Source organism: Leptodactylus fuscus, chromosome 8, assembly GCF_031893055.1.
Source record: "Leptodactylus fuscus isolate aLepFus1 chromosome 8, aLepFus1.hap2, whole genome shotgun sequence".
Taxonomy (NCBI): Eukaryota; Metazoa; Chordata; class Amphibia; order Anura; family Leptodactylidae; genus Leptodactylus; species Leptodactylus fuscus.
In genome coordinates, this window is record NC_134272.1 from 1233784 (window position 1) to 1261199 (window position 27416).

Genomic DNA, 27416 nt, shown 5'->3' on the forward strand with positions numbered 1-27416 from the left:
TCGTCCTCACGCCGGCGCTCCGCTGCTCGCAGGCTCCGCCTCTTCAGGGTTTTCTAGCATCTCTTTGTACTGGCGCTTGAAGAATCCCAGCTGGAAGTAAAGGGGATGGGGTAAGTAGTGCTCTGCAAATCCTCTGTGCTGCTGTGGTGCAGTAGGCGTCCATACTCACCTTGTACAGCCCTGCAGTGATGACTGACAGCAACAGGAGACCGCCCACGCTGCTCCCGATCATCAGGGGGTAATAGTCGTACCTGCTGAAGATCTCCAGTGTGGTCTCCGCCTGCAACAGAGGGGGAGGGGGAGTGCAGTGTAATTGTTATCATGTACAGCGGGGGCGCCCCAGAGTTCTTATCAATGTGAGTGGAGGGTCATCACCAACCCCTGCCCCCCCTCCAGCAGGAGATTGTAATGTGCCCCCTCCCCAACACATCTGGTACCTGAGCTTGGACAAAGCGCCACTCCTGCTGCAGAACGTGCCGGAAGATCCGACTGTCATACACCAACTCTGCTGAAGTCTGGAGCGACATCCTCCGCACTACGGCCTGACATCAAAGAAGAATAACCCGCATCACTGACCCCCACATGACATCATCAAGTGACTGCAACCAACATACAGACCCCAAGTGTGAACACAGGAGGTAGTATTATAGTAGTTATATTCTTGTATATAGGAGTAGTATTATAGTAGTTATATTCTTGTACATAGGAGCAGTATTATAGTAGTTATATTCTTATACATAGGAGCAGTATTATAGTAGTTATATTCTTATACATAGGAGTAGTATTATAGTAGTTATATTCTTGTACATAGGAGCAGTATTATAGTAGTTATATTCTTGTACATAGGAGCAGTATTATAGTAGTTATATTCTTATACATAGGAGTAGTATTATAGTAGTTATATTCTTGTACATAGGAGGTAGTATTATAGTAGTTATATGATTGTATATAGGAGTAGTATTATAGTAGTTATATTCTTGTATATAGGAGTAGTATTATAGTAGTTATATTCTTGTACATAGGAGTAGTATTATAGTAGTTATATTCTTGTACATAGGAGGTAGTATTATAGTAGTTATATTCTTGTACATAGGAGGTAGTATTATAGTAGTTATGTGATTGTATATAGGAGTAGTATTATAGTAGTTATATTCTTGTACATAGGAGGTAGTATTATAGTAGTTATATGATTGTATATAGGAGTAGTATTATAGTAGTTATATTCTTGTACATAGGAGGTAGTATTATAGTAGTTATATTCTTGTATATAGGAGTAGTATTATAGTAGTTATATTCTTGTACATAGGAGCAGTATTATAGTAGTTATATTCTTATACATAGGAGCAGTATTATAGTAGTTATATTCTTATACATAGGAGTAGTATTATAGTAGTTATATTCTTGTACATAGGAGCAGTATTATAGTAGTTATATTCTTGTACATAGGAGCAGTATTATAGTAGTTATATTCTTATACATAGGAGTAGTATTATAGTAGTTATATTCTTGTACATAGGAGGTAGTATTATAGTAGTTATATGATTGTATATAGGAGTAGTATTATAGTAGTTATATTCTTGTATATAGGAGTAGTATTATAGTAGTTATATTCTTGTACATAGGAGTAGTATTATAGTAGTTATATTCTTGTACATAGGAGGTAGTATTATAGTAGTTATATTCTTGTACATAGGAGGTAGTATTATAGTAGTTATGTGATTGTATATAGGAGTAGTATTATAGTAGTTATATTCTTGTACATAGGAGGTAGTATTATAGTAGTTATATGATTGTATATAGGAGTAGTATTATAGTAGTTATATTCTTGTACATAGGAGGTAGTATTATAGTAGTTATATTCTTGTATATAGGAGTAGTATTATAGTAGTTATATTCTTGTACATAGGAGGTAGTATTATAGTAGTTATATGATTGTATATAGGAGTAGTATTATAGTAGTTATATTCTTGTACATAGGAGGTAGTATTATAGTAGTTATATGATTGTATATAGGAGTAGTATTATAGTAGTTATATTCTTGTACATAGGTGTAGTATTATAGTAGTTATATTCTTGTACATAGGAGGTAGTATTATAGTAGTTATATGATTGTATATAGGAGTAGTATTATAGTAGTTATATTCTTGTACATAGGAGGTAGTATTATAGTAGTTATATGATTGTATATAGGAGTAGTATTATAGTAGTTATATTCTTGTATATAGGAGTAGTATTATAGTAGTTATATTCTTGTATATAGGAGTAGTATTATAGTAGTTATATTCTTGTACATAGGAGTAGTATTATAGTAGTTATATTCTTGTACATAGGAGTAGTATTATAGTAGTTATATTCTTGTATATAGGAGTAGTATTATAGTAGTTATATTCTTGTACATAGGAGCAGTATTATAGTAGTTATATTCTTGTACATAGGAGCAGTATTATAGTAGTTATATTCTTGTACATAGGAGCAGTATTATAGTAGTTATATTCTTGTACATAGGAGCAGTATTATAGTAGTTATATTCTTGTACATAGGAGCAGTATTATAGTAGTTATATTCTTGTACATAGGAGCAGTATTATAGTAGTTATATTCTTGTACATAGGAGCAGTATTATAGTAGTTATATTCTTGTACATAGGAGCAGTATTATAGTAGTTATATTCTTGTACATAGGAGCAGTATTATAGTAGTTATATTCTTGTACATAGGAGCAGTATTATAGTAGTTATATTCTTGTACATAGGAGCAGTATTATAGTAGTTATATTCTTGTACATAGGAGTAGTATTATAGTAGTTATATTCTTGTACATAGGAGGTAGTATTATAGTAGTTATATTCTTGTACATAGGAGGTAGTATTATAGTAGTTATATGATTGTATATAGGAGTAGTATTATAGTAGTTATATTCTTGTACATAGGAGGTAGTATTATAGTAGTTATATGATTGTATATAGGAGTAGTATTATAGTAGTTATATTCTTGTACATAGGAGGTAGTATTATAGTAGTTATATTCTTGTATATAGGAGTAGTATTATAGTAGTTATATTCTTGTACATAGGAGGTAGTATTATAGTAGTTATATGATTGTATATAGGAGTAGTATTATAGTAGTTATATTCTTGTACATAGGAGGTAGTATTATAGTAGTTATATGATTGTATATAGGAGTAGTATTATAGTAGTTATATTCTTGTACATAGGTGTAGTATTATAGTAGTTATATTCTTGTACATAGGAGGTAGTATTATAGTAGTTATATGATTGTATATAGGAGTAGTATTATAGTAGTTATATTCTTGTACATAGGAGGTAGTATTATAGTAGTTATATGATTGTATATAGGAGTAGTATTATAGTAGTTATATTCTTGTATATAGGAGTAGTATTATAGTAGTTATATTCTTGTATATAGGAGTAGTATTATAGTAGTTATATTCTTGTACATAGGAGTAGTATTATAGTAGTTATATTCTTGTACATAGGAGTAGTATTATAGTAGTTATATTCTTGTACATAGGAGTAGTATTATAGTAGTTATATTCTTGTACATAGGAGCAGTATTATAGTAGTTATATTCTTGTACATAGGAGCAGTATTATAGTAGTTATATTCTTGTACATAGGAGCAGTATTATAGTAGTTATATTCTTGTACATAGGAGCAGTATTATAGTAGTTATATTCTTGTACATAGGAGCAGTATTATAGTAGTTATATTCTTGTACATAGGAGCAGTATTATAGTAGTTATATTCTTGTACATAGGAGCAGTATTATAGTAGTTATATTCTTGTACATAGGAGCAGTATTATAGTAGTTATATTCTTGTACATAGGAGCAGTATTATAGTAGTTATATTCTTGTACATAGGAGGTAGTATTATAGTAGTTATATTCTTGTACATAGGAGGTAGTATTATAGTAGTTATATTCTTGTACATAGGAGTAGTATTATAGTAGTTATATTCTTGTACACAGGAGGTAGTATTATACTAGTTATATTCTTGTACATAGGAGCAGTATTATAGTAGTTATATTCTTGTACACAGGAGGTAGTATTATAGTAGTTATATTCTTGTACATAGGAGCAGTATTATAGTAGTTATATTCTTGTACATAGGAGCAGTATTATAGTAGTTATATTCTTGTACATAGGAGCAGTATTATAGTAGCTATATTCTTGTACATAGGAGCAGTATTATAGTAGTTATATTCTTGTACATAGGAGCAGTATTATAGTAGTTATATTCTTGTACATAGGAGCAGTATTATAGTAGTTATATTCTTGTATATAGGAGTTGTATTATAGTAGTTATACTCTTGTACATAGGGGCAGTATTATAGTAGTTATACTCTTGTACATAGGAGCAGTATTATAGTAGTTATATTCTTGTATATAGGAGGTAGTATTATAGTAGTTATATTCTTGTACATAGGAGCAGTATTATAGTAGTTATATTCTTGTACATAGGAGCAGTATTATAGTAGTTATATTCTTGTACACAGGAGGTAGTATTATAGTAGTTATATTCTTGTACACAGGAGGTAGTATTATAGTAGTTATATTCTTGTACATAGGAGCAGTATTATAGTAGTTATATTCTTGTACATAGGAGCAGTATTATAGTAGTTATATTCTTGTACATAGGAGCAGTATTATAGTAGCTATATTCTTGTACATAGGAGCAGTATTATAGTAGCTATATTCTTGTACATAGGAGCAGTATTATAGTAGTTATATTCTTGTACATAGGAGTAGTATTATAGTAGTTATATTCTTGTATATAGGAGTTGTATTATAGTAGTTATACTCTTGTACATAGGGGCAGTATTATAGTAGTTATACTCTTGTACATAGGAGCAGTATTATAGTAGTTATATTCTTGTATATAGGAGGTAGTATTATAGTAGTTATATTCTTGTACATAGGAGCAGTATTATAGTAGTTATATTCTTGTACATAGGAGCAGTATTATAGTAGTTATATTCTTGTACATAGGAGGTAGTATTATAGTAGTTATATTCTTGTACATAGGAGGTAGTATTACAGTAGTTATATTCTTGTATATAGGAGCAGTATTATAGTAGTTATATTCTTGTACATAGGAGCAGTATTATAGTAGTTATATTCTTGTACATAGGAGCAGTATTATAGTAGTTATATTCTTGTACATAGGAGGTAGTATTATAGTAGTTATATTCTTGTACATAGGAGCAGTATTATAGTAGTTATATTCTTGTACATAGGAGCAGTATTATAGTAGTTATATTCTTGTACATAGGAGGTAGTATTATAGTAGTTATATTCTTGTATATAGGAGGTAGTATTATAGTAGTTATACTCTTGTACATAGGAGTAGTATTATAGTAGTTATATTCCTGTACATAGGAGGTAGTATTATAGTAGTTATATTCTTGTACATAGGAGTAGTATTATAGTAGTTATATTCTTGTACATAGGAGCAGTATTATAGTAGTTATATTCTTGTACATAGGAGCAGTATTATAGTAGTTCTATTCTTGTACATAGGAGGTAGGATTATGAATTTTTATTGATTTGCGGGATTCCTCCATTTGATGTTGCTGTTAGTTGCCATTCACACTGTCTTTGCTCTTCCTCATCTATACTATGCGGTATTTATTGCACCCTCACCTCTGTGCTCCAGTCAGTGGTCACTGCCCCACTGATACTGAAGGTTACTGATGTCCCGACCTCCAGGACGTTGATGTTACAGGTCACTCTGAGACAAGTCCCAACCGAGCAGTTCTGAGAGAAGAGATAGTGGTTAGGACTCAGGACGGTTTGTTGTTGGCCTCTTCTGTAGGATTTGATCTTCTTGTCCTCTCCATATTGTAATTGCTACAACAATGAATGAATCCATCTCCTATGAACAGTTCTTGTACCTGAAGGCAGGAAATTGTCTCGGCTGATACTTACCAGAACTGGATTTACTTTCATCATCTCTCGTACATTCTCGGCTCCAGATGTGTTTTCTGTTGTGGAGCAGGTAGAAAGTTCTGGCTGGAAGGGCACAAGAGATGAGATGTCACCTCTGGGGTTACCCGTGGATAATGAATGGTCCATCGCCCTACCGCTACCATAAACCTGACCGCAGCAGAGGTCACATCACTTATCTACAAACCAGTGGGGCTTGGGTGGGTGGATAAGAGAAGTTAGATTTAGGTTAATCCACAAAGCCCATGCTGGGTATAGACGTAGGAGAGCGAACTCTCTGGACTTTCCTACACACATGCATGCTCGGCTGAGTGCTACAGATCTACCGAATGTCAAAGTCAAGGAAGATGCTGCCAGACTCCTCCAGTGGTGGATAGTCTTCCCGAGTTTGGAAAAAATTTGGCAAGTGTGATCCAACCCAACATCTACCTTCAGGGGAGAGTCAGGAGGACCTCATAGACATCAGCTACTTGGATGGCCCTGTCGAAGTTGGCGATCATCTGATGTGAGCTTTAGTAAATTGGGGTTAACAAATCCATTACGACAACCTAAGGTAAAGTTGTCTACAGCTGGGTGACATCTTCTATATTCCCACCGATCTGGGCTGTTCAAAGGGTTATGTGCACTTAAAGGAGGGCAAAGGGTTAAAGGTTTGGGATGTTCTCAGACCTGTAAGGAGCCTTCACCCATCTGATGTTGTCTTAACTAATCCATGAAGTGACCAAGACATCAGTCATTGACTATTGTACGCAGAGGCTTAGTCTCCCAGCATGGAGTATGGAGAACCAGGATCTGTACCTGTGAACTGGAGATGTTCAGGTTCTTCCATACTGAAGCATTCCCCAGTCGGAGTGGAATTAGTAATATGATGGAGAGAGGAAGCCGGCGCTGGCCCAGATTAATGACCTGCAGGAGAGAGTGGCCGTAACTATACAGTCAATGCAGAGCATTTATGGGATTACTTTTGACGTCTAACGCCCGTGGCTCCCAGTCTGTGACCTGCGTTGACAGTAGCGCTCTGACATGTATGTACTCACCCTGTACACGTGGCTAATGGTGGAGTCTGAAGAAGAAAAGTTCTGGTATTTGCTGCTTTCTTCAAGCCTGAAACGGATTTAGAACTTGATGTCAGGTGGCCAAACACATTAGGGTCAAGTCGGCCGTTTGGACCAATAGAGCTCTATCGGCCAATGAACCTGCAGTGTTCGAGCTGTATGTCTGAAATCTAAAGTGTATAGTGAGCCTTATTGACCGCCTTCAACAACTAAGTGCCCCGCCCAGTTGTCTATTTAGAAGTGCATGTTGTATGAGGATCGGACACAATCAGCTGATCGTAATTGGTATTTTTACCAATAGATGACCAAATCTGTCCTGTATGGCTGATCTCCTATAGGCAGGCTAACGTCTTCCATTGGTCAATGACCATCCGCAGCATCTACATGGCAGATCGTCGGCCACTATTAGAGCTCCATAGAGACCTCCCATACGTCCCATCACTGTAGCCTGAGGACTTGGCTTCTCTCTGGGTTGTCAGGTGGTCACATAATTGCATCTGTGTTAAGGCCACAATACTTGGACCTAAATCGCAGTAAGTTGGGAACAAAGTCCTAGTACGAGCAGCCATAAGACAGAGGATATAGTCAATGTCTGACATATTCTGAGGCACTGTACACGTTGGGTGTTCTTATCTTTGTACCATAGTGTGATAAGACTCTGGGCCCAGGAGATGATGGAGACCTCCTACATCTAGGCCCTGGTGTACAAGGTCATGCCTCAGGGAGCAGAACATAACTTGAGAGAACATTTAGCTTGTTCTGCGTCCACCAATACTTATTCTCTTACCTGGCTGACCATTGTTTTGCCTTATGAATCGCTGACACAGAGCCCACTATGGTGCAGGACCCACAGTAGTCAAACGTCCTTAATGCTTACCTGCTGACAGTCACGTAGGTTGAGTACAACACACCAATTCCAGATGAGGATGTCATTAGCTGATTAGAAGGTCCTCCATTATCACTGTGTAGAGAGAAGAAGGTGAAACCATCCAAGAACAACTCTAATCGGTGGAGATAACGCTCCGCAATGGCCTACAGATGTATGTCTAGTCTGTGATTCTGGTGAACGCTGTAGGATTTGCAGACTAGGCCGGAGAGACCTTACGGTAAAAGTTTCTGAAGGACGCTCCAGGATATTGCCAGGGTCGGAGGCCCTGCTCTGCTGTTCAGATGTGGTTGGTAGTTACCTTGTCACACTGGCCGTCAGAGTTAACGCGTTTCCCAGCTCTGCCATTGGAGCGACATGAAAACTAACCAAAAACACAACCTGAAAGAGACACAAAGCATGCGTGACCTTGTCTGCACCGACGATAGTAGATCTGTAAGACTAGAAGCGGCCATGAAATTATCTTGTTATTTTCAGTTCTAGAACAAATACGGACTCAAATCTAAAAATGCAGGCCTGGCAAGAGGATCGGGCCTAGCAAAAATGATCTGTATCAAAGGTTATGGCCGTTATTACCTCAGCAGTCCGTACATGGGAGTATATAGAGCTTTGTCCATACCATAGTGTTGGGTCTTAAGAGAGGTCTGTTGACTCCACAGTTCACCACCCTCTGGTTCTCCTCTGTCGAACATGTAATTATAACTCGCTTGTTGCTCTACAAGATACACAATAAAGATTTAATCTCTAGTTTGGCAAACGGGGGAATCCCCGGGCAACACCTGGCTGACAGATCAAGTCATACCTCAATGATGGCCACCCTTCTATAAGACAAACCAGAGGGGAAGGGTATCAGAACACGAGTATTGTAGGAATCGTCCCCCAGGTTCTTCACTGAGACTGTAACATTGACATCATGAAATAAGCCAACCACCAGCTGAGTGAGACTGTAACGATAGACATAATCCTTCAAGAGGAGATTGGCACGGCTATCTACAGCAGGTTGTACATTTCAGGGACCATAGCATACTAGGAATTGTTTACAAATCCCCCCATCAGAGGGCACCACAAGTACCTGGATATAAGAGAAGCCTGGAATACATATCAAGTGTTCGTGTCTTGTATCTGATGCTTTGGGATTTCTTCTACATCTTCTGACTGTCCATAATGATTGCCTAATGACCGACCACCTTGCCCAGTCTAGCTTATGTCTGACTACCCATTGGCTATGTGACAGCTTAGCTACCTACCACCTGCCTAGCTTTATTTGGATGTCTGTGACCTAAGTCAAGTGCTATGTCTCCTTGGCGTTGGTCGACTTTACTCAAAGTATTTTCTGAGTAGACAATGGACTCAACCATTAACGTCTTGTCATTGGTTGAGAAGGTCACTTGGCACTAGTGACGGTATTTATACCAAGCTAAGAGGACAATTATTCTGGTAACCATTCAGACAGAGGGTTTCTTCCTTACTTGCTGAATGTCAGATTCACCTGCAGATCATCTTGACATTCACCATCTCCACCACAGTTCTTCTCAAATGAGATCTGAAAAGAGAAAGTGTCAATGTGTGACCCGGAAGTTAGATGCTGGAGAGATGGTGATTGATGGCTAGATAAGACCAGTATGGAGGTACACTGGAGGACATACAAGGTCCATAATGATAGTCATAGCCAAACTATCTTCAGAATGACTCTGTAGTTGCAGTTTGAGGCCATCAACGATCACGGAACAGTTCTGGATAATCTGGTAACTTCTATGAACTACTTAGTTGGAGGTTCACTCTTTGGAAGAACGTAAGGATTAGGCTAATGGTTCCAACTGTCCCTTTGTGTGGCCATCATACCTCTCTTATCTGGGTGCTTGGGGAATCCTCACTCAGGACGGGATTTCCAATCAAGGAATAATTTAGGGCAGCTCGAAGAGGAGTTAGAGAGTCCTCCACACACTCCTGAGAGAGAGGCAGGAGAAAACATGAGAGTCGTGTCATGGTCACAGTGTGAGGACCTAGCAGGGTCCAGAAAAACTTACAGGTAGATCAATAGAGTGATGATGACAATTGTCTCTTTGATGTAGCATCAACGTGTTATTGATGGATCGACCGGCATTGGAGAAATGGACTCGTGTGTTAGTGCGACCAACATCTAGAAGAACATTGTATATCAGCTGCCCAAAGTTCACACCTGCCAAAGAGTTTGAGAAGAACTTGTGATTTCACAGTGGCCAGAGAACTTGATAACCCTAATGTCTATGGTTTAGAAGCATAGTCTTCCTCTGTGACCTGCCTGTGCACACGCAGTGGGTGTACCAGAGAGATTGATCTCGCCACTATGACCTCTTCATTGTAGACCCTGCTCAGAACCTCTCAGACCTGGCCATTCTCACAGATGTCTTCAAGCCTTCCATTGAGACCTCCATCCCTCATTGTATAAAGTTAGATCATAAGGGACACTATGTTCACTTACCAGATACAGCTTTACTTTTTATGTGGATGGTGAAACACACGGTCAATGTGGTCACTGGTCCTGGTCTGTGATGATCTGCACATTCATAGAGTGTGTGGGAAATCTCACTAGGTTTAAATGTCATGGAGACAGAGACACCCAGGACAGGACGGGATCTAGAGGAAGATTTCAAAATGCCTGGTTAGAAGTCACTATGGTCCACCACTGGCTGTAGACAGAAGAGGTGCGAAGAATCAGATCACATCACAGTTGGCCAACCCCAACAACATGTCCCTGTTATTACATAATAATTGGGAATCCTTGCTGCCTCCGCACTCACAGGCTGCACATTTGGAAGTCTTTGACCAGTCATTTTTGCTACTTATTTGTCTACAGCCATGTTGTCTGCTGAGATAGCAGGTGTGATAGGATTCTACAACTCACCTTCCTGAGAGGTTATGAAACAGGGCAGTAGCAAGCATCACAAGACGTAAGACAAGAGGCAGAAGTTCTCCCAACACCTCTACCCTCTTACCTCAGGACGACAACTTGACCTTCACCGCCCACAACCAGGTCAGGGAGATTGTCCCCTGTCAGGTCTACATTTCCAGTCACTGATCTTCCAAAGTTCATTAACTTTCTACTGACGCTCTGACCAGGGATACGCTGCGGAAGAAAGAAGAGACCTGTGGCACTCATGGGTATAGCCTCGTACTTTGCTCAATGCACTGACAACTTGTGTTCACCATGTCTCGACAACTTTCTCTTTGATGTCAGATGTTGCTTCCTGTCCATGTGTGAGACCTGCTGTCAGTGGCATCCACTCCTCTCCGATGTAACGCCCTTAGGTCTTCTAGTCCTCTCTCTTTTCTCACCTGTGTATAAGAAGTTTTAAAGCCTCCATCTTGGCCAAGGAAGATGTAAACGGCACCCTGATTGTTATCCTCACAGGGGGCGCCCACTGCCAGGTCAGGTAACTCATCTCCAGTCACGTCTGGAAGGATGGAGATAGCAGAACCGAAATGGCCCAACGCTTGGGCGCCGTCGCCATGAAGAGTCCGTAGACATGTGAAGGTGATATTTGTGTGACTGTGGACATGAGAATCCTCTACCTAAGAGGACCAAAGACGTAATAATTTACACTGGAAGCTAAAAGACAGCGCATGCAAATTATTACAAGTCACCTCTCGACCCTAAGTCCAATGTGTGAGACTTCTGGAGGGTCTAAGGAACATTTTAACCCTTTTTTTTAAAAAAAATATTCTTTGAGGTGCGATAAACAAAACCATCTATTCTTACATTCACCATGCGAGTTTTATGACGTGGTCGTAACAAACACAGCAATAACAATTTTGTACATAATAAGGGGGTACTAAGATGGTAACCCATAGAGACCATTAGCTATGGCGCCACCTGGAACCTCTGGGGTGAAAGGACGAGAAGAATTGGTTGTTTTCTCCAATCTCAACCACTGCAACAACAGACAACAACAAGAATATCAGCTGTACAATACGACTAACACTTGTCGCGGGTCCTGAGTCCATCACTGCACCTCACAAGAAGATCTCTAGACCTTTACTCTATTTCTGGTATCTGCTGCCGTCAATCCTAGACGTTCTGATGTTGAGTCACCAGAATCTACCAAGTGCATCTCCTGCATCAGTACTCAACATTACACTGTACAGATGCCACCACCTGGATGGCAGGCTATGAGATACCACCGACTGGATGGTAGGCTAATAGATGCCACCGCATGGATGGCAGGCTACGAGATACCACCGCATGGATGGCAGGCTACAAGATACCACCGCCTGGATAGCAGGCTAAGAAATGCCACCGTCTGGTTGGCAGGCTATGAGATACCACCGACTGGATGGTAGGCTAATAGATGCCACCACATGGATGGCAGGCTATGAGATACCACCGCATGGATAGCAGGCCAAGAGATGCCACACACATGGATGGCAGGCTACGAGATACCACCGCATGGATGACAGGCTAAGAGATACCACCGCATAGATGGCAGGCTACAAGATACCACCGCCTGGATAGCAGGCTACAAAATGCCATCGCATGGATGGCAGGCTACAGATACCACCGCCTGGTTGGCAGGCTAAGAGATACCACCACATGGATGGCAGGCTACAAAATATCACTGCCTGCAGGGTAGGCTATGAGATAACAGTATGTGACCATTGCCCTCGCACTGGGGACCTTCCATCAATCACTTCACTGTAGTCAAGGACTCACCATTGTGATAGGGCACAAATGAACCAGACCACTTGGAAAGTCTGCAGAAAAATGAGTCGGAGCCCCGACCAGAAGAAGAGACGAAGAGGAGTTCAGATGGAGAAAATTCAGTACAGAACCAAAATACGACCCAATCTGAAAGATCAAAACATCAGGGGATAGTTACCTGAAGCTACAGTCAATGACAAGAGTCCTGGCTACTGCATATATGACCCTGACTACTGCATATATGACCCTGACTACTCTATATATATGACCCTGACTACTCCGCTTACTACATGTCCTGTGAATATCTGGTATTTCCCGCCTTGGACAGCTTTGGTTTTATTCTTACCTTCTTCATCATGGATGAGAGACCTCTCTCTTCTGTATCTGTAACGGCCATCTTGTATAGTCAGTATAATTACTACAATTACCTGCTCTCCTGTGACGGAGGCCACTGGACTCCAATGGACGGGGTTTGGGTTTCTTCTATAGATGAAGACCCTCCCCAGATGCTGAAATCTTGGGGCTCCAATGGCAATCAGATCCTGATTTACCTGCTGTATGGCATAACCTGGTGAATACAAAAGCAAGAGTAAGTGCCGAGATCTGATAATCAAGACGTATCTTCATCTTATATCACAAGGTCATCTTATATTACACCAATTGTATTATGTTACATGGGTCGCCTTATGTTATGCAGAGCGGCTTATATTGCATATTACTTGGCACCCCTATGTACCCCACTCACCCATATAGGAGGCCTTCATATCAGTGCCGTCCTCTGGGGCATTTATCCATGTGGCCTTGTCCTGACCATTCTTGTAGCTATATGCTCCTCCTGCCCAGTTATTTGCTCCAACTGCCCCCAGGATTGCCCCATCCTGAGCAATAGAAACCACTATTAGTACAAGGTGTTTTCTCTGATTGATTTCCAGTTTTCCAAACACCAGACTCAGAAATTCAAAATCTTCTGACACTGCCTGGACCGTGCTGAGGCCGAAACAATGTAGGGGCAGATTTACTAACCCTTCCTGATAGTCGGAGATCTAGTCTATAGACAATAGTGAGTAAGCTTAGAGCGGACAGCCTGGCAATGCTGCGTGTACTCTACAGACTCGTGTGTGACTTCACCTATTGCTTGGTTTATTTTGCACCATGTGCCATTATCAGTGTGGAGATGACTGCACAGACATGTGAACAGGAGCCAATTTCCAACACTAAAAATGTGAAGCCAGAGATCTCTGCGGGTCACTTCATGCTTGGCTTGGCCTGGCTATAAATGCCAATACAACGGAATTATCAACCACTGACACCTATTGTAGAAAAAAACAACATACAGTAGAGACTTCTTATTCTATCACAGAGGTGTCCGAGGTGCACTGAATGGAGACTCACCATTGTCAACAGTGCACTGAAACCTTCTTGAGACAATTCCATCTGAAACTTGTCTCCACTTACAGTTTGCAAACCTGGTAATAAGATGGGAATGACAAAAGAATAATTAGAAAGAAATGAAACTATGGAGGAAGAAAGACAGATGAGAAGGCAAAGGAGGACAATGTATATGGGGGAGTGAAGAGAAAAGAGGAGGAGATGGAGGAGAACAGACTGAGGATAGAGGAATGAAGAGAGAAGAGGAGAAGGAGGAGAAGAGACTGAGGATGGAGGAATGAAGAGAGAAGAGGAGAACAGACTGAGGATGGAGAGAAGAAGAAAGAAGAGGAGGATATGGAGGAGAACAGACTGAGGATGGAGGAATGAAGAGAGGAGATGGAGGAGAACAGACGGGATAGAGAGAAGAGGAGGAAATGGAGGAGAACAGACTGAGAATGGAGAGAAGAAGAGAGAAGAGGAGGAGATGGAGGAGAACAGACTGAGAATGGAGAGAAGAAGAGAGAAGAGGAGGAGATGGAGGAGAAGAGACTGAGGATAGAGGAATGAAGAGAGAAGAGGAGGAGATGGAGGAGAACAGACTGAGGATGGAGAGAAGAAGAAAGAAGAGGAGGATATGGAGGAGAACAGACTGAGGATGGATGAATGAAGAGAGAAGAGGAGGAGATGGAGAACAGACTGGGGATAGAGAGAAGAAGAAAGAAGAGGAGGATATGGAGGAGAAGAGACTGAGGATGGAGGAATGAAGAGAGAAGAGGAGGAGATGGAGAACAGACTGGGGATAGAGAGAAGAAGAAAGAAGAGGAGGATATGGAGGAGAAGAGACTGAGGATGGAGGAATGAAGAGAGAAGAGGAGGAGATGGAGGATAACAGACTGAGGATGGAGAGAAGAAGAGAGAAGAGGAGGAGAACAGACTGGGGATAGAGAGAAGAGGAGGAGATGGAGAACAGACTGAGGATGGAGAGAAGAAGAAAGAAGAGGAGGATATGGAGGAGAACAGACTGAGGATGGATGAATGAAGAGAGAAGAGGAGGAGATGGAGGAGAACAGACTGGGGATAGAGAGAAGAGGAGGAGATGGAGGAGAAGAGACTGAGGATGAAGAGAAGAAGAAAGAAGAGGAGGATATGGAGGAGAAGAGACTGAGGATGGAGGAATGAAGAGAGAAGAGGAGGAGATGGAGGATAACAGACTGAGGATGGAGAGAAGAAGAGAGAAGAGGAGGAGAACAGACTGGGGATAGAGAGAAGAGGAGGAGATGGAGGAGAACAGACTGAGGATGGAGAGAAGAAGAGAGAAGAGGAGGAGAACAGACTGGGGATAGAGAGAAGAGGAGGAGATGGAGGAGAAGAGACTGAAAGGAGAGAAGTTGAGCAAAGAGAAGGATATGGAGGAGAACAGACTGACAAAGGAGAGAAGATGAGAGAAGAGAGGAGATGGAGGAGAGCAGATTAAGTTTTAGTTCTAGAACTGGCAGAACCTTCAGACTTGATGCACATACTTTGTTTGGTTTTTACTTGTTGTCATCACTTTACCTTCAATAGTGAAGATTTTGTCTTCTAGAGTTTTATGTAAACTTCTTAATGCTGAGAAGTTTGTAACCTGGAAAATATGATCTTTAGGTTCCGGGGAGGCAATTGACATCAGTTCTTTGTAGGCCTTGGAACGAGATAAGACATCGCCCACCTGTAGGTCAATGAGAGGACTAGTCTGTATACAGCACAAACTACATAACTGTGTGGTCTATAAGATCTCAAATCATAAGTACCCAAATAGCGAAGCGCCGCACCCCGATCCTATTGGCCTCTTGAGTAGAATGTGCCAGAGGGGTTTCATCCATACGTGACACTCCATCGGTTATAACAATCAGAATCTTCTCCACATTGTCACGGGCGCCTTTACTTGGATCAAAGAGTTGTTTACTGTGAATAGTCAGGCGAGAGTGAGTGATGGCAACGACCTAAACTGTCCACTAGTCGAAGTCCCCTGATAGGACGGGTGTACATATGTGTAATACTGAGCACTGATATATACATATACAGGTGTAGGATCAGCATCAGGTGAGGCCGACATGGAAAAGCCAAGAAGAAAAAAATAATCTATAAAGTAATTCTGTAATGTCAGCAAGGAGAACGAAATAGCCCCGAGGTGGCCCCATCCAATGTGAGTGAATATGCACCAATGACTGAGCCATAGACGCAGCCCATGGGGCGAAGAAAGACAATTCCTTCCTTGGCTTTTCTTATTACACTAGTCTGGGCAATCAATCAATCATCAATAACACTAGTCCGGACAATTCTAATAGGAATCCCATTCACATGCAACTGGATTCAACTCAATCTTTCAACATTTCAGGTTCGACGCAAAACTTTTGGGGTTTACCAGTCTGTACTATTATACTGTAGGGTCTGCTCAGACCCCAGGCAGGGGGGAGGTGTAGAGATAACAAGCACTTATACACGCCTTGTCTCACCTCTCCGGGGCTTCCTCTTCAGGTCTCTTCCAGCCTCTGTCATCACGTCCACCAGGATCAGTGCTGAGGCCCAATTACAGGGGTGCAGTGACAATGACAAGGGTCTCAGCGCTGACCCCAGGGCATGTGACATTAGTCAGAGGATGGAAGAGGCCTGAAGAAGATGCTGAGAGACCACCGGACGCCCAGGAGAGGGGAGACAAGGTGAGTAGAAGTGCTGGATATCTTTACACCTCCTCTGTGCCTCCGCTTACTATACCTGAGGAGATCACAGAGTAGAAGAACCGGAGGGTTGAACATCACAAATAGAGATGGGTGAATCAGTTCAATCCAAACAAATTATTTGGTTGTCATGAAACCGAGCATAAGCTTTGTCTTGGACAAAATGAATTGCTCGCTGGATTATACTTTGGGGTCTTGGTGTCCCAATTACAGGCCTCAGCTGTGACCCGGGCCAGTGTCGTCGTATAAGAGCACTGGATGGCACTAAGTGGTGCGACCCCAATATACATCCCAAACTTGTGGCAACCCAAAATCCCTGATCCCCTGCATGTGGCTCGTGCACCAGAGCACACCTGGCCTCGGACTGGGGCAGAACCCTAGAGCGGCACTTACATGACCTCTAGGATGGCGGTGCAGGTCTGCGTTGAGTGGCCTTTCTGTTGTCGGATCCCCTCCATGAGTATTTTGGGATTTCTTATCTTTGAAAACTTCATAAAATTAAATTCTGCATCAAATGAACTGGAATATTGCATGAGAGCAAACTATGGAGACAAGAGGGGAGAAGAGGGGTCCGCTGGGTCAGGGGCCAACACTGACAGGAAAGGGCCCCCCAACAACAGCAAAGCTACTCAAATGTACAATCTATTCCATATTGGACACATGATGTGTACACACCACTGACACGTGAGACGTATGATATCTACAACACACGCGCACATATCACACATCCCACATACAGGACACATGATGTGGGGTAATTTAGTATACAATAAGTAGCCAGAAAACTGGTGCAAAGATGGTGCATGTTTGGCACATTGGACCTTGATTGCACCAAAAAGCCACCCCTATCTGTCCCAAAGGTGGCCAGAGAGAGGATCAATGGAGGGCAAGGGTCAAGGAGGGACTACAGCAGGGATCAAAGGGGGCCAGGGCAGGTATGCCTCAAGCAGTCATATTATTGATGGCAGAAAACTGGCAGCGAGTTGTGCCCGACATCTGTACCAGCCCCTGGTCGGGGTAAATTTCTATTCTGAGGCACCAGAATTATGATGAGGCCGCTGTTATAATTAATAATTCTGCAGATTTTGCACCAGTGGGGGATGAATTATGTGTTATATAGGGGTGAGGTCTGTCCCCACTTTTCAGCTGTGTCATACATTGGTGGATCAGAGACTATGATGGCGCCACCGCCTTACCTGAGCATTACTGCCACTAAAATTCTTCATAATTGTGGTCACAAACTCCAACATTAACTGGAAATCAGAGCTGGCGATGCTGCTGGAGCCATCGACAAGGAAGGCCACGTCTAGGCCACGAACTGAGCAGTCTGGGGAGACATGGTGGACCAAAGAGGAGATGTAGAAATGACATGAGGGACATGGTGGAGACATCACAGACAAGATGGAGGCGTGGGACACCCAAGGAGAGACAGAGTAAGACAACCATAAAGACTGGAGGAATGAGGAAAGACGAGGAGAAGACAAGGAACCAGAACTGGAAACCAAGACAAGTTAGAAGAGGCAAGCCAAAGAGGAGATGATGGTGTACATATATGGAGCAAGTGCTGGATCTTCACACTACAAGGAGAACCCACCTGGGAGTGAAGGGGGCAGAGATCTCTGAACCTGCAGGTGCTCATCCAGCTGGTAACAGCGACCATTCACATACATGTTCTTCCCACAGGTTCTCCGCAGGGTTGGCCCACAAACCTCAGAGAAAATAACAGAATGAAAGTTATTATGTGGGAAGAGCACAGAACATGGTGACAGAACAATGAACCTAGAACAAAGAACCCAGGACAAAGAACCTAGGACAAAGTACCTAAGACAAAGAACCTAGAACAAAAAATCTAAGAGAAAGAACCTAGGACAAAGAACCTAAGAGAAGGAACCTAGAACAAAGAACCTAGAACAAAGAACCTAGGACAAAGAACATAAGAGAAAGAAACTAGAACAAAGAACCTAGGAGAAAGAACCTAGGCCATAGAACAAAGAACCTAGGACAAAGAACAGGGAGTCCACCTCGCGGCCACCACACAGGTTGCTCCAATTCCTGGACAACGTCTTTGAAGGATTATTCATCTTTCTAATATTGATGGCTTGTCCTTAGCATGGGCTATCGATATTACACCTGTGGTGTCCGGCAGCCAGGACCTCTGCAGATCAGCTTTTCCAGGACAGTGTGGGTACAGGTAATGGTAACAATTCCAGGAGCAACAGAGTATGGCAGTGGGACATCCTATGGTGGGTGAGCAGCATGGCACCATGCTATTTCAGTACAGCTGATCTGCAGGGGTCCTGGCTGTGGGTGGAGGGCCCCTAGAAACAATCCCACTGCTGCGCCCTACACAGATCAATCCGACACTGAACAAAGGACATAGAGCCTTCACGTTTCGCACCAGCAACTGAAGTGGTTTCTCCTGAAAGGATAGAGACAGTCCAAGAGAGATGTGATGATCGTCTGGAGAACCTGCAGGAGGACATATAGAAATATAAGGAAGTCCATGACAATATTGTGATACTTGTCATCTCAGATCCCCTGAGGACTTCCTTACCTGGGATGGGGATCGGAGAGCACCTTGTGGTCCTTGGATCACAGCGATACAACTGGCCAGTTTTATTTGTCACCACTGGATATCGGGGGGCGCTGACGATGACCCTGTGATGAGACCGCAGACAAGTCATGTGATGCCCACCCCCCTGTATAGAGGAAGCTGCAGATTATTCTCTCACCATTTTCCCAGCTGTACGACCTGATGTCCGAAACTGCGGTCACTATTCCGGAAGATGATTGGCTGCTCTGTGTCCGCAAAGATGGCAGCAGCAGAAGACAGAGCTGGAAGATAAAAGGGCAGCAAATAAATGCCCACCCTGGTCATCCATGAGGGTCTTAAACCTCCATAGTCCTCCTCTAGGATTATGTCCCCTCCCTGCTCATCTGTAAGAGGGGTACCAGAGGAGGGGGGTGCTCCCCAGGATACAGCGATGTCACAAACAAGGAAAACGACTCCAACACCGGCACAAGTACCGCGGCACCCGAGATCGTGAGCGATAGATAATAAATTATTTAAAATAATTCCCATACAGAAAGCTGCGGCGCCCCCAAGTATGTGCTGCCAATATATACTAGAATGTTACCTACTGACAGGCTCCCGAAGACGGCCACTCACTACCTGCTAATACCCCTAACTCCGGGAATGTGACACGGGGCCCCGCGGTGCAGGACCACTCCTCACAATCTTATCAAGTACAGACCCCATATAACAGAGAATATGGAGAGTGGTGAGACAGCCGGAGCAGTGCTCCACAGGAGCATCTTACTGACCAGGCTCCCGAAGACCGGCCACTCACTACCTGCTAATACCCCTAGCTCCAGGAGTGTGACACGGGGCCCCGTGGTGCAGGACCACTGCTCACAATCTTATCAGCCGAAACTCAGTCCCAAGGAGCGCCATGAAGTGGTGAGGTTACCCACTGCGATGGCGCTATAGGCTAAGTCAGCTCTATGGTCCTGGGCACACCCCCTGCTCACCATTGGTTTCGGCTGCCCCCTATGCTCCTCCCTTACTCATACTCACTTACAGATCATTTCTGAGCTCCCGAGGTGTAAAGTGTTTGCTTAGGATCAGGAGAACATAACTAATTTCTTCTAGAAACAGCGCCACATCTGTCTATGGGTTGTGTCTGGTACTGCAGCTCATCTCCACTCAAGTCAATAGAAATAAGTTATAAAATTACACGGAGCTTCTTAGTCACCCATGCTGGTTAGTCGCCTTTTCTCTTGCCGGGCAGGTGTTGGTTGGTCACTGGTTCTCCTGCCGGGCAGGTGCTGGTTAGTCGCTGGTTCTCTTGCCTGGCAGGTGCTGGTTAGTCGGCCGTTTTATTGCCTGGCAGGTGCTGGTTAGTCGGACGTGTTTTTGCCGAGCTGGTGCTGGTTAGTTGCTGGTTTTCTTGCCGAGCATGTGCTGGTTAGTTCCTGGTTTTCTTGCCGGGCAGGTGCTGGTTAGTTCTTTGTTTTCTGCTGGGCAGGTACTGGTTAGTCGGCCATTCTCTTACTGGGCAGGTGCTGGTTAGTTCCTAGTTTTCTGCCAGGCAGGTGCTGGTTAGTCGCAGGTTCTCTTGCCGGGCAGGTGCTGGTTAGTCTGACTTTTTTTTTGCCGGGCAGGTGCTGGTTAGTCGGACTTTTTTTTGCCGAGCTGGTGCTGGTTAGTCACTGGTTCTCTTGCCTAGCATGTGCTGGTTAGTCACTGGTTTTCTTGCCGGGCAGGTGCTGGTTAGTTCCTGTTTTTTTTGCCGGGCAGGTGCTGGTTAGTCGCTGGTTCTCATGCCGAGCAGGTGCTGGTTAGTCAGCCGTTTTCTTGCCGGGCAGGTGCTGGTTAGTTGCTGGTTCTCATGCCGAGCAGGTGCTGGTTAGTTGGCCGTTATCTTGCTGGGCAGGTTCTGGTTAGTTCCTGGTTTTCTGCCGGGTAGGTGCTGGTTAGTTGCTGGTTCTCTTGCCGGGCAAGTGCTGGTTAGTCGCTGGTTCTCTTGCCAGGCAGGTGTTGGTTAGTCGCTGGTTCTCTTGCCGGGAAGGTGTTGGTTAGTCGCTGGTTCTCTTGCCGGGCAGGTGCTGGTTAGTCGCTGGTTTTCTTGTCGGGCAGGTTCTGGTTAGTCGCTGGTTCTCTTGCCGGGCAGGTGCTGGTTAGTCGCTGGTTCTCCTGCCGGGCAGGTGCTAGTTAGTCGCTGGTTCTCTTGCCGGGCAGGTGCTGGTTAGTCGCTGGTTCTATTGCCGGGAAGGTGCTGGTTAGTTCCTGGTTTTCTTGCCGGGCAGGTGCTGGTTAGTCGCTGTTTCTCCTGCCAGGCAGGTGCTGGTTAGTCGCTGGTTCTCTTGCCGGGCAGGTGCTGGTTAGTTCTTGGTTTTCTTGCCAGGCAGGTGCTGGTTAGTTCCTAGTTTTATGCCGGGCAGGTGCTGGTTAGTTCCTAGTTTTATGCCGGGCAGGTGCTGGTTAGTCGCTGTTTCTCCTGCCGGGCAGGTGCTGGTTAGTCGCTGGTTCTCTTGCCAGGCAGGTGCTGCTTAGTCGCTGGTTCTCTTGCCAGGTAGGTGCTGGTTAGTCGCTGTTTCTCCTGCCAGGCAGGTGCTGGTTAGTCGCTGTTTCTCCTGCCGGGCAGGTGCTGGTTAGTCACTGGTTCTCTTGCCAGGAAGGTGCTGGTTAGTCGCTGGTTCTCTTGCCGGGCAGGTGCTGGTTAGTTCCTGGTTTTCTTGCCGGGCAGATGCTGGTTAGTTCCTAGTTTTCTGCCGGGCAGGTGCTGGTTAGTTGCTGTTTCTCCTGCCGGGCAGGTGCTGGTTAGTCGCTGGTTCTCTTGCCGGGCAGGTGCTGGTTAGTCGCTGGTTCTCTTGCCGGGCAGGTGCTGGTTAGTCACTGGTTCTCTTGCCGGGCAGGTGCTGGTTAGTCGCTGGTTCTCTTGCCGGGCAGTTTCTGGTTAGTTCCTGGTTTTCTTGCTGGGCAGGTGCTGGTTAGTTCCTAGTTATCTGCCAGGCTGGTGCTGGTTAGTCGCTGTTTCTCCTGCCGGGCAGGTGCTGGTTAGTCGCTGGTTCTCTTGCTGGGCAGGTGCTGGTTAGTTCCTAGTTTTCTGCCAGGCAGGTGCTGGTTAGTCGCTCTTTCTCCTGCCAGGCAGGTGCTGGTTAGTCGCTCTTTCTCCTGCCGGGCAGGTGCTGGTTAGTCGCTGGTTCTCTTGCTGGGCAGGTGCTGGTTAGTTCCTAGTTTTCTGCCAGGCAGGTGCTGGTTAGTCGCTCTTTCTCCTGCCGGGCAGGTGCTGGTTAGTCGCTGGCTCTCTTGCTAGGCAGGTGCTAGTTAGTCACTGGTTCTCCTGCCGGGCAGGTGCTTGTTAGTCACTGGTTCTCTTGCCGGGCAGGTGCTGGTTAGTCACTGGTTCTCTTGCCGGGCAGGTGCTGGTTAGTTGCTGGTTCTCTTGCCGGGCAGGTGCTGGTTAGTTGCTGGTTCTCTTGCCGGGCAGGTGCTGTTTAGTTCCTGGTTTTCTTGCTGGGCAGGTGCTGGTTAGTTCCTGGTTTTCTGCCAGGCAGGTGCTGGTTAGTCACTGGTTCTCTTGCCGGGCAGGTGCTGGTTAGTTGCTGGTTCTCTTGCCAGGCAGGTGCTGGTTAGTCGCTGGTTCTCTTGCCGGGCAGGTGCTGGTTAGTTCCTGGTTTTCTTGCCGGGCAGGTGCTGGTTAGTTCCTAGTTTTCTGCCGGGCAGGTGCTGGTTAGTCGCTGGTTCTCTTGCCGGGCAGGTGCTGGTTAGTCGCTGGTTCTCTTGCCGGGCAGGCGTTGGTTAGTCGCTGGTTCTCTTGCCGGGCAGTTGTTGGCTAGTTGCTGGTTCTCTTGCCGGGCAGGTGCTGGTTAGTTCCTGGTTTTCTTGCTGGGCAGGTGCTGGGCAGTTCCTAGGTTTCTGCCAGGCAGGAGCTGGTTAGTTACTGGTTTTATTGCTTGGCAGACACTCAGTTTTGATATCTGATTCATGATGGAGTTGAGAGAGATTGCAGTGACCACTTTTGTATTTCAGGCCATCTTGAGCCTCTTTTGTTTCCTTCCTGATTTCCGAGCTCCGAGCCAGAGAGTGACGCCGCAGTGTCTGAGCTCAGCAATATTACTCCATTGAGGAAGCAGCAGGGTGATTGCTGCTCATGCCCATGTGGCTGTCAGTGGCATCCAGCACCCGGGATCATGCCCCACCAGTAGGAGCAGCCCATCTTGGGGGCAGCAATTCATGGATTCAAAGGATGTACATTGGGGAGTTTATTACTCTTTCAACACCAGCTTTCTGCTTGAGAAGTCGTACATTGATTTTGTCTGATGCCGATTCCACCACAATATGCGCCACTCTCTCCATAGAGCCTAGAGCCTCGGACTCTATGAACATAATGTTTATGTCGGCAGGATTGGAGGGCCTTAGCCGCCCTAATGTTAAGAAGGTCCTTGAGTTGCCTCTTAAGAGCAGACAATTCCTCCTGCTTAGTTCGAGAAGAGGTAAGTTTGGCTGAGATCTCAAGGGTGCTAATACTCGGCAGTAGAGATGAGCGAGTAGTATTCAATGAAATAGCTCCCCACCATAGGTATCCATGTAAGCGGCCGAACACCAAGGGGTGAAGCACATTGAATATTTGATGCATTTAACCCCTTGGTGTTCGGCCGCTTGCACAGATACCTATGGCAGGGAGGAATTCGATCGAATACTACTCGCTCATCTCTACTAGACGGTAGATGAGAAATACGGGCTTCACAATGCTTTTTAGGTCTAGAGCAAAAGTTAATGAGAGGCCCCCGCACAACGGCTTTGTGGGATTCCCACAGTATAGGCAGGGAGGCATCAGGGGTATCAGTAACGGTGGGGTGGAAAGTTTATATAGGACTGTCTCACGTGAAGGGCTTGCAAGGAAGTTGTAATGACGCAGAGGTCGGAGCTTGGTCGGACACAGTGATGTTACCAATGTCTGCGGCAGGTAAGGTAGGGAGCAAATGTTCGGAAATAAGAATATAGTCAAGTCTGCAATAGGACTGGTGTCTGTGTGAGGAAAATGTAAAGTCCTCCGAGGCAGGGTTAAGCGTCCTCCAGGGGTCTACAAGGTGCAACTTGGAAAGGTCATGGCACAGCCGCCTCAGCAAAGCAGAGGAGGAGTCTGACCGACCAGCGGAGGAGTCAGTAATAAGGACAACGTTCAGGTCACCACAAAGTATCAGGAAAATTCATCAACTCTTCTAGAATGCGGAGGAGCCGCGACACCCGCCTGGAGTTTGGGGTGTATACGTAGAGAAATGTAAAGAGCACGATGGCGAGGTGCCCTTGGGAATAAATATCTACCTTCAGGGTCAGAGTGAGATTGGCGTAATTGGAAAGGAACGAGTCTCCTGAAGGCTCTGCTGAAAGGTCAGACCGGGCTGGGGCATTCTGTGACTTCATGTGTTCGGCCGACCAGATACCTGACTTATATTATTATTATAGTACCTAGGTCTATAGCAAATAATACACCATAGGAAGCCACACCCCCTTCCCTGACAGACTCGGGGGCCCAGTGCTCCGGAGGGGCCCTTAAGATAGTAAATGGCAGAAATACTGGCAACAATACAAAGAGCAAAACAGAAGAAAATTCCAGAATAATCCCAAAATCCTCCAGACAACAAAAGACACAAATCCCCTGATATTAATGTTTGACACTTGGGCTCACAGTAAGGCGATGTTCATACTAGCGGTCAGGTTTCCATTCTTGGGGTCCAGTTACCCATGGAAACCTGAAGACCCAAAACGCAAACCTCAGACTATAATTGGGTCCGACGGGTTTCTGCCCAAAATCTCCGGAGAGTCCTGAAGTAGGATATTATAAGCAGAATGAGGGGCGTAATTTCCGAACAGTCACCCAACGCTAGTGTGACCGCAGCATTAGACCGCAGTGTGACCGCAGCCTCAGACCGCAGTGTGACCGCAGCCTCAGACCGTAGTGTGACCGCAGCCTCAGACCGCAGTGTGACCGCAGCCTCAGACCGCAGTGTGACCGCAGCCTCAGACCGCAGTGTGACCGCAGCCTCAGACCGCAGTGTGACCGCAGCCTCAGACCGCAGTGTGACCGCAGCCTCAGACCGCAGCCTCAGACCGTAGTGTGACCGCAGCCTCAGACCGCAGTGTGACCGCAGCCTCAGACCGCAGTGTGACCGCAGCCTCAGACCGCAGCCTCAGACCGTAGTGTGACCGCAGCCTCAGACCGCAGTGTGACCGCAGCCTCAGACCGCAGTGTGACCGCAGCCTCAGACCGTAGTGTGACCGCAGCCTCAGACCGCAGTGTGACCGCAGCCTAAGACCGCAATGTGACCGCAGCCTTAGACCGCAGTGTGACCGCAGCCTTAGACCGCAGTGTGATCGCAGCCTCAGACCGCAGCGTGACCGCAGCCTCAGACCGCAGCGTGACCGCAGCCTCAGACCGCAGCGTGACCTCAGCCTCAGACCGCAGCGTGACCGCAGCCTCAGACCGCAGCGTGACCGCAGCCTCAGACCGCAGCGTGACCGCAGCCTCAGACCGCAGTGTGACCGCAGCCTCAGACCGCAGTGTGACCGCAGCCTCAGACCGCAGTGTGACCGCAGCCTCAGACCGCAGTGTGACCTCAGCTTCAGACCGCAGTGTGACCGCAGCCTCAGACCGCAGTGTGACCGCAGCCTCAGACCGCAGTGTGACACAGGGTACACAGGGGAAGGAGACTGTAGTGACTGCCCTGGAGAAACATCCTAAACTACAAGTGCAGCTCAGGAGAAGACTGTATATGAGAGTCAGAGGGGGTGATGGTGCACAAGCTATATATAGTGCCAGAACCTGGGGCTGTATCTGGAGGGTGGAGCAGTCACAGTTAACCCCATCCTTACTATATTAACCCTTTGCTGGCTGTTACCTGTGCTCGCCATTCCTGCCCTGATCAGAGCAGATTGTATACAGAGAGGATACAGAGCAGATACTGGACACTTACCCTGGCTCAGCAGCAGTGCGTAGACAAGTGCGATCTCCATGCCTTGGTGCACACCTGTGTTTTTGGAGGGAGAGCAGGGGTCTCAGCTGCGAGCACTGGAGGTTCACGACTTGTTGCTGCTGCTTCATTAGTAAAATGTGTGAAAGTTTAGCAGAACTGAGAGTATGTGAGCAGGCAGCGATGTGGGTGTCACTGCCGAGCCGGCTCTATGTCTACGGGCTGCACCACTAGTGCCCTGGGATATCACACTCAGCCCGTACTGGGCTTATAGGGGCAAACGTCCACCAAATGGCCAACAGGTGCAGGGTCAGAGGTCAAAGCTCTGCAGGGAAAGAAACTTCTAGAAAAAGTACAAAAAGTAAAGACCCCAAGTGAGGGGGTCACACCCCAAGGAGAACACACTTCAACTTTCATGGTGCCCATTACTAACCATTTCTCTTTGTGCTCCCACACTATTTAATGCACTTACTGTCCCCCCTCCAGCAGCCCCCACAGTATAATGTCCCCTCCAGCTGCCCTAACAATATAATGTCCCCTCCAGCTGCCCCCACCAAATAATGTCCCCCTCCAGTTGCCCCCACAGTATAATGTCCCCTCCAGCTGCCCCCACCAAATAATGTCCCCTCCAGTTGCCCCCACAGCATAATGTTCCCTCCAGTTGCCCCAACAGTATAATGTCCCCTCCAGCTGCCCCCACAGTATAATGTCCCCTCCAGCTGCCCCCACAGTATAATGTCCCCTCCAGCTGCCCCACAGTATAATGTCCCCCTCCAGCTACCCCCACAGTATAATGCCCCCTCCATCTACCCGTACAGTATAATGTCCCCTCCATTTTCCCCCACAGTATAATGTCCCCTCCAGCTGCCCCAACAGTATAATGTCCCCCTCTATCTGCCCCCACAGTATAATGTCCCCTCCAGCTACCCCACAGTATAATGCCCCCTCCATCTACCCCCACAGTATAATATCCCCCTCCATTTGCCCCCACAGTATAATTTCCCCTCCAGCTGCCCCCACAGTATAATGTCCCCTGCAACTACCCCCACAGTATAATGTCCCCCTCCATCTACCCCCACAGTATAATGTCCCCTCCAGCTGCCCCCACCAAATAATGTCCCCCTCCAGTTGCCCCCACAGCATAATGTTCCCTCCAGTTGCCCCACAGTATAATGTCCCCTCCAGCTGCCCCCACAGTATAATGTCCCCCTCTATCTGCCCCCACAGTATAATGTCCCCTCCAGCAGCCCCCACAGTATAGTGTCCCCATCC

At 45.5% G+C, this 27416-nt stretch overlaps 1 protein-coding gene across 1 annotated transcript; it reads right to left on the minus strand.

Annotated features, from left to right (window-relative positions):
• Window positions 1-6: 6 nt before the first annotated feature.
• On the minus strand, window positions 7-26187 carry LOC142216811 (integrin alpha-M-like). Its single transcript, XM_075284844.1, has 30 exons — window positions 26148-26187; window positions 19400-19502; window positions 19222-19325; window positions 19066-19136; window positions 18262-18376; window positions 17864-17994; window positions 17061-17209; window positions 15741-15894; window positions 15508-15658; window positions 13975-14048; window positions 13328-13460; window positions 13011-13150; window positions 12595-12729; window positions 11220-11456; window positions 10880-11010; window positions 10366-10520; window positions 9932-10083; window positions 9747-9851; window positions 9374-9447; window positions 8707-8848; window positions 8524-8619; window positions 8206-8285; window positions 7896-7979; window positions 7001-7067; window positions 6762-6869; window positions 5946-6029; window positions 5661-5774; window positions 438-542; window positions 170-280; window positions 7-90 (listed from the first exon to the last, which is right to left on the minus strand). The coding sequence occupies exons 1-30, from the start codon at window positions 26185-26187 to the stop codon at window positions 7-9; spliced, it is 3429 nt and encodes a 1142-aa protein (XP_075140945.1).
• Window positions 26188-27416: the final 1229 nt, after the last annotated feature.

What these genes read in the sequence shown, in the direction of transcription:
- LOC142216811 (XM_075284844.1), bottom strand. Translation starts at nt 26,187, where the DNA reads ATGGAGATCGCACTTGTCTACGCACTGCTGCTGAGCCAGG. An exon ending in TATGAAGGCCTCCTATATGG is followed by an intron (nt 13,151 to 13,327) that starts GTGAGTGGGGTA and finishes TGTATTCACCAG; the next exon opens with GTTATGCCATACAGCAGGTA. An exon ending in CCTCCGTCACAGGAGAGCAG is followed by an intron (nt 12,730 to 13,010) that starts GTAATTGTAGTA and finishes TTGATCTTTCAG; the next exon opens with ATTGGGTCGTATTTTGGTTC.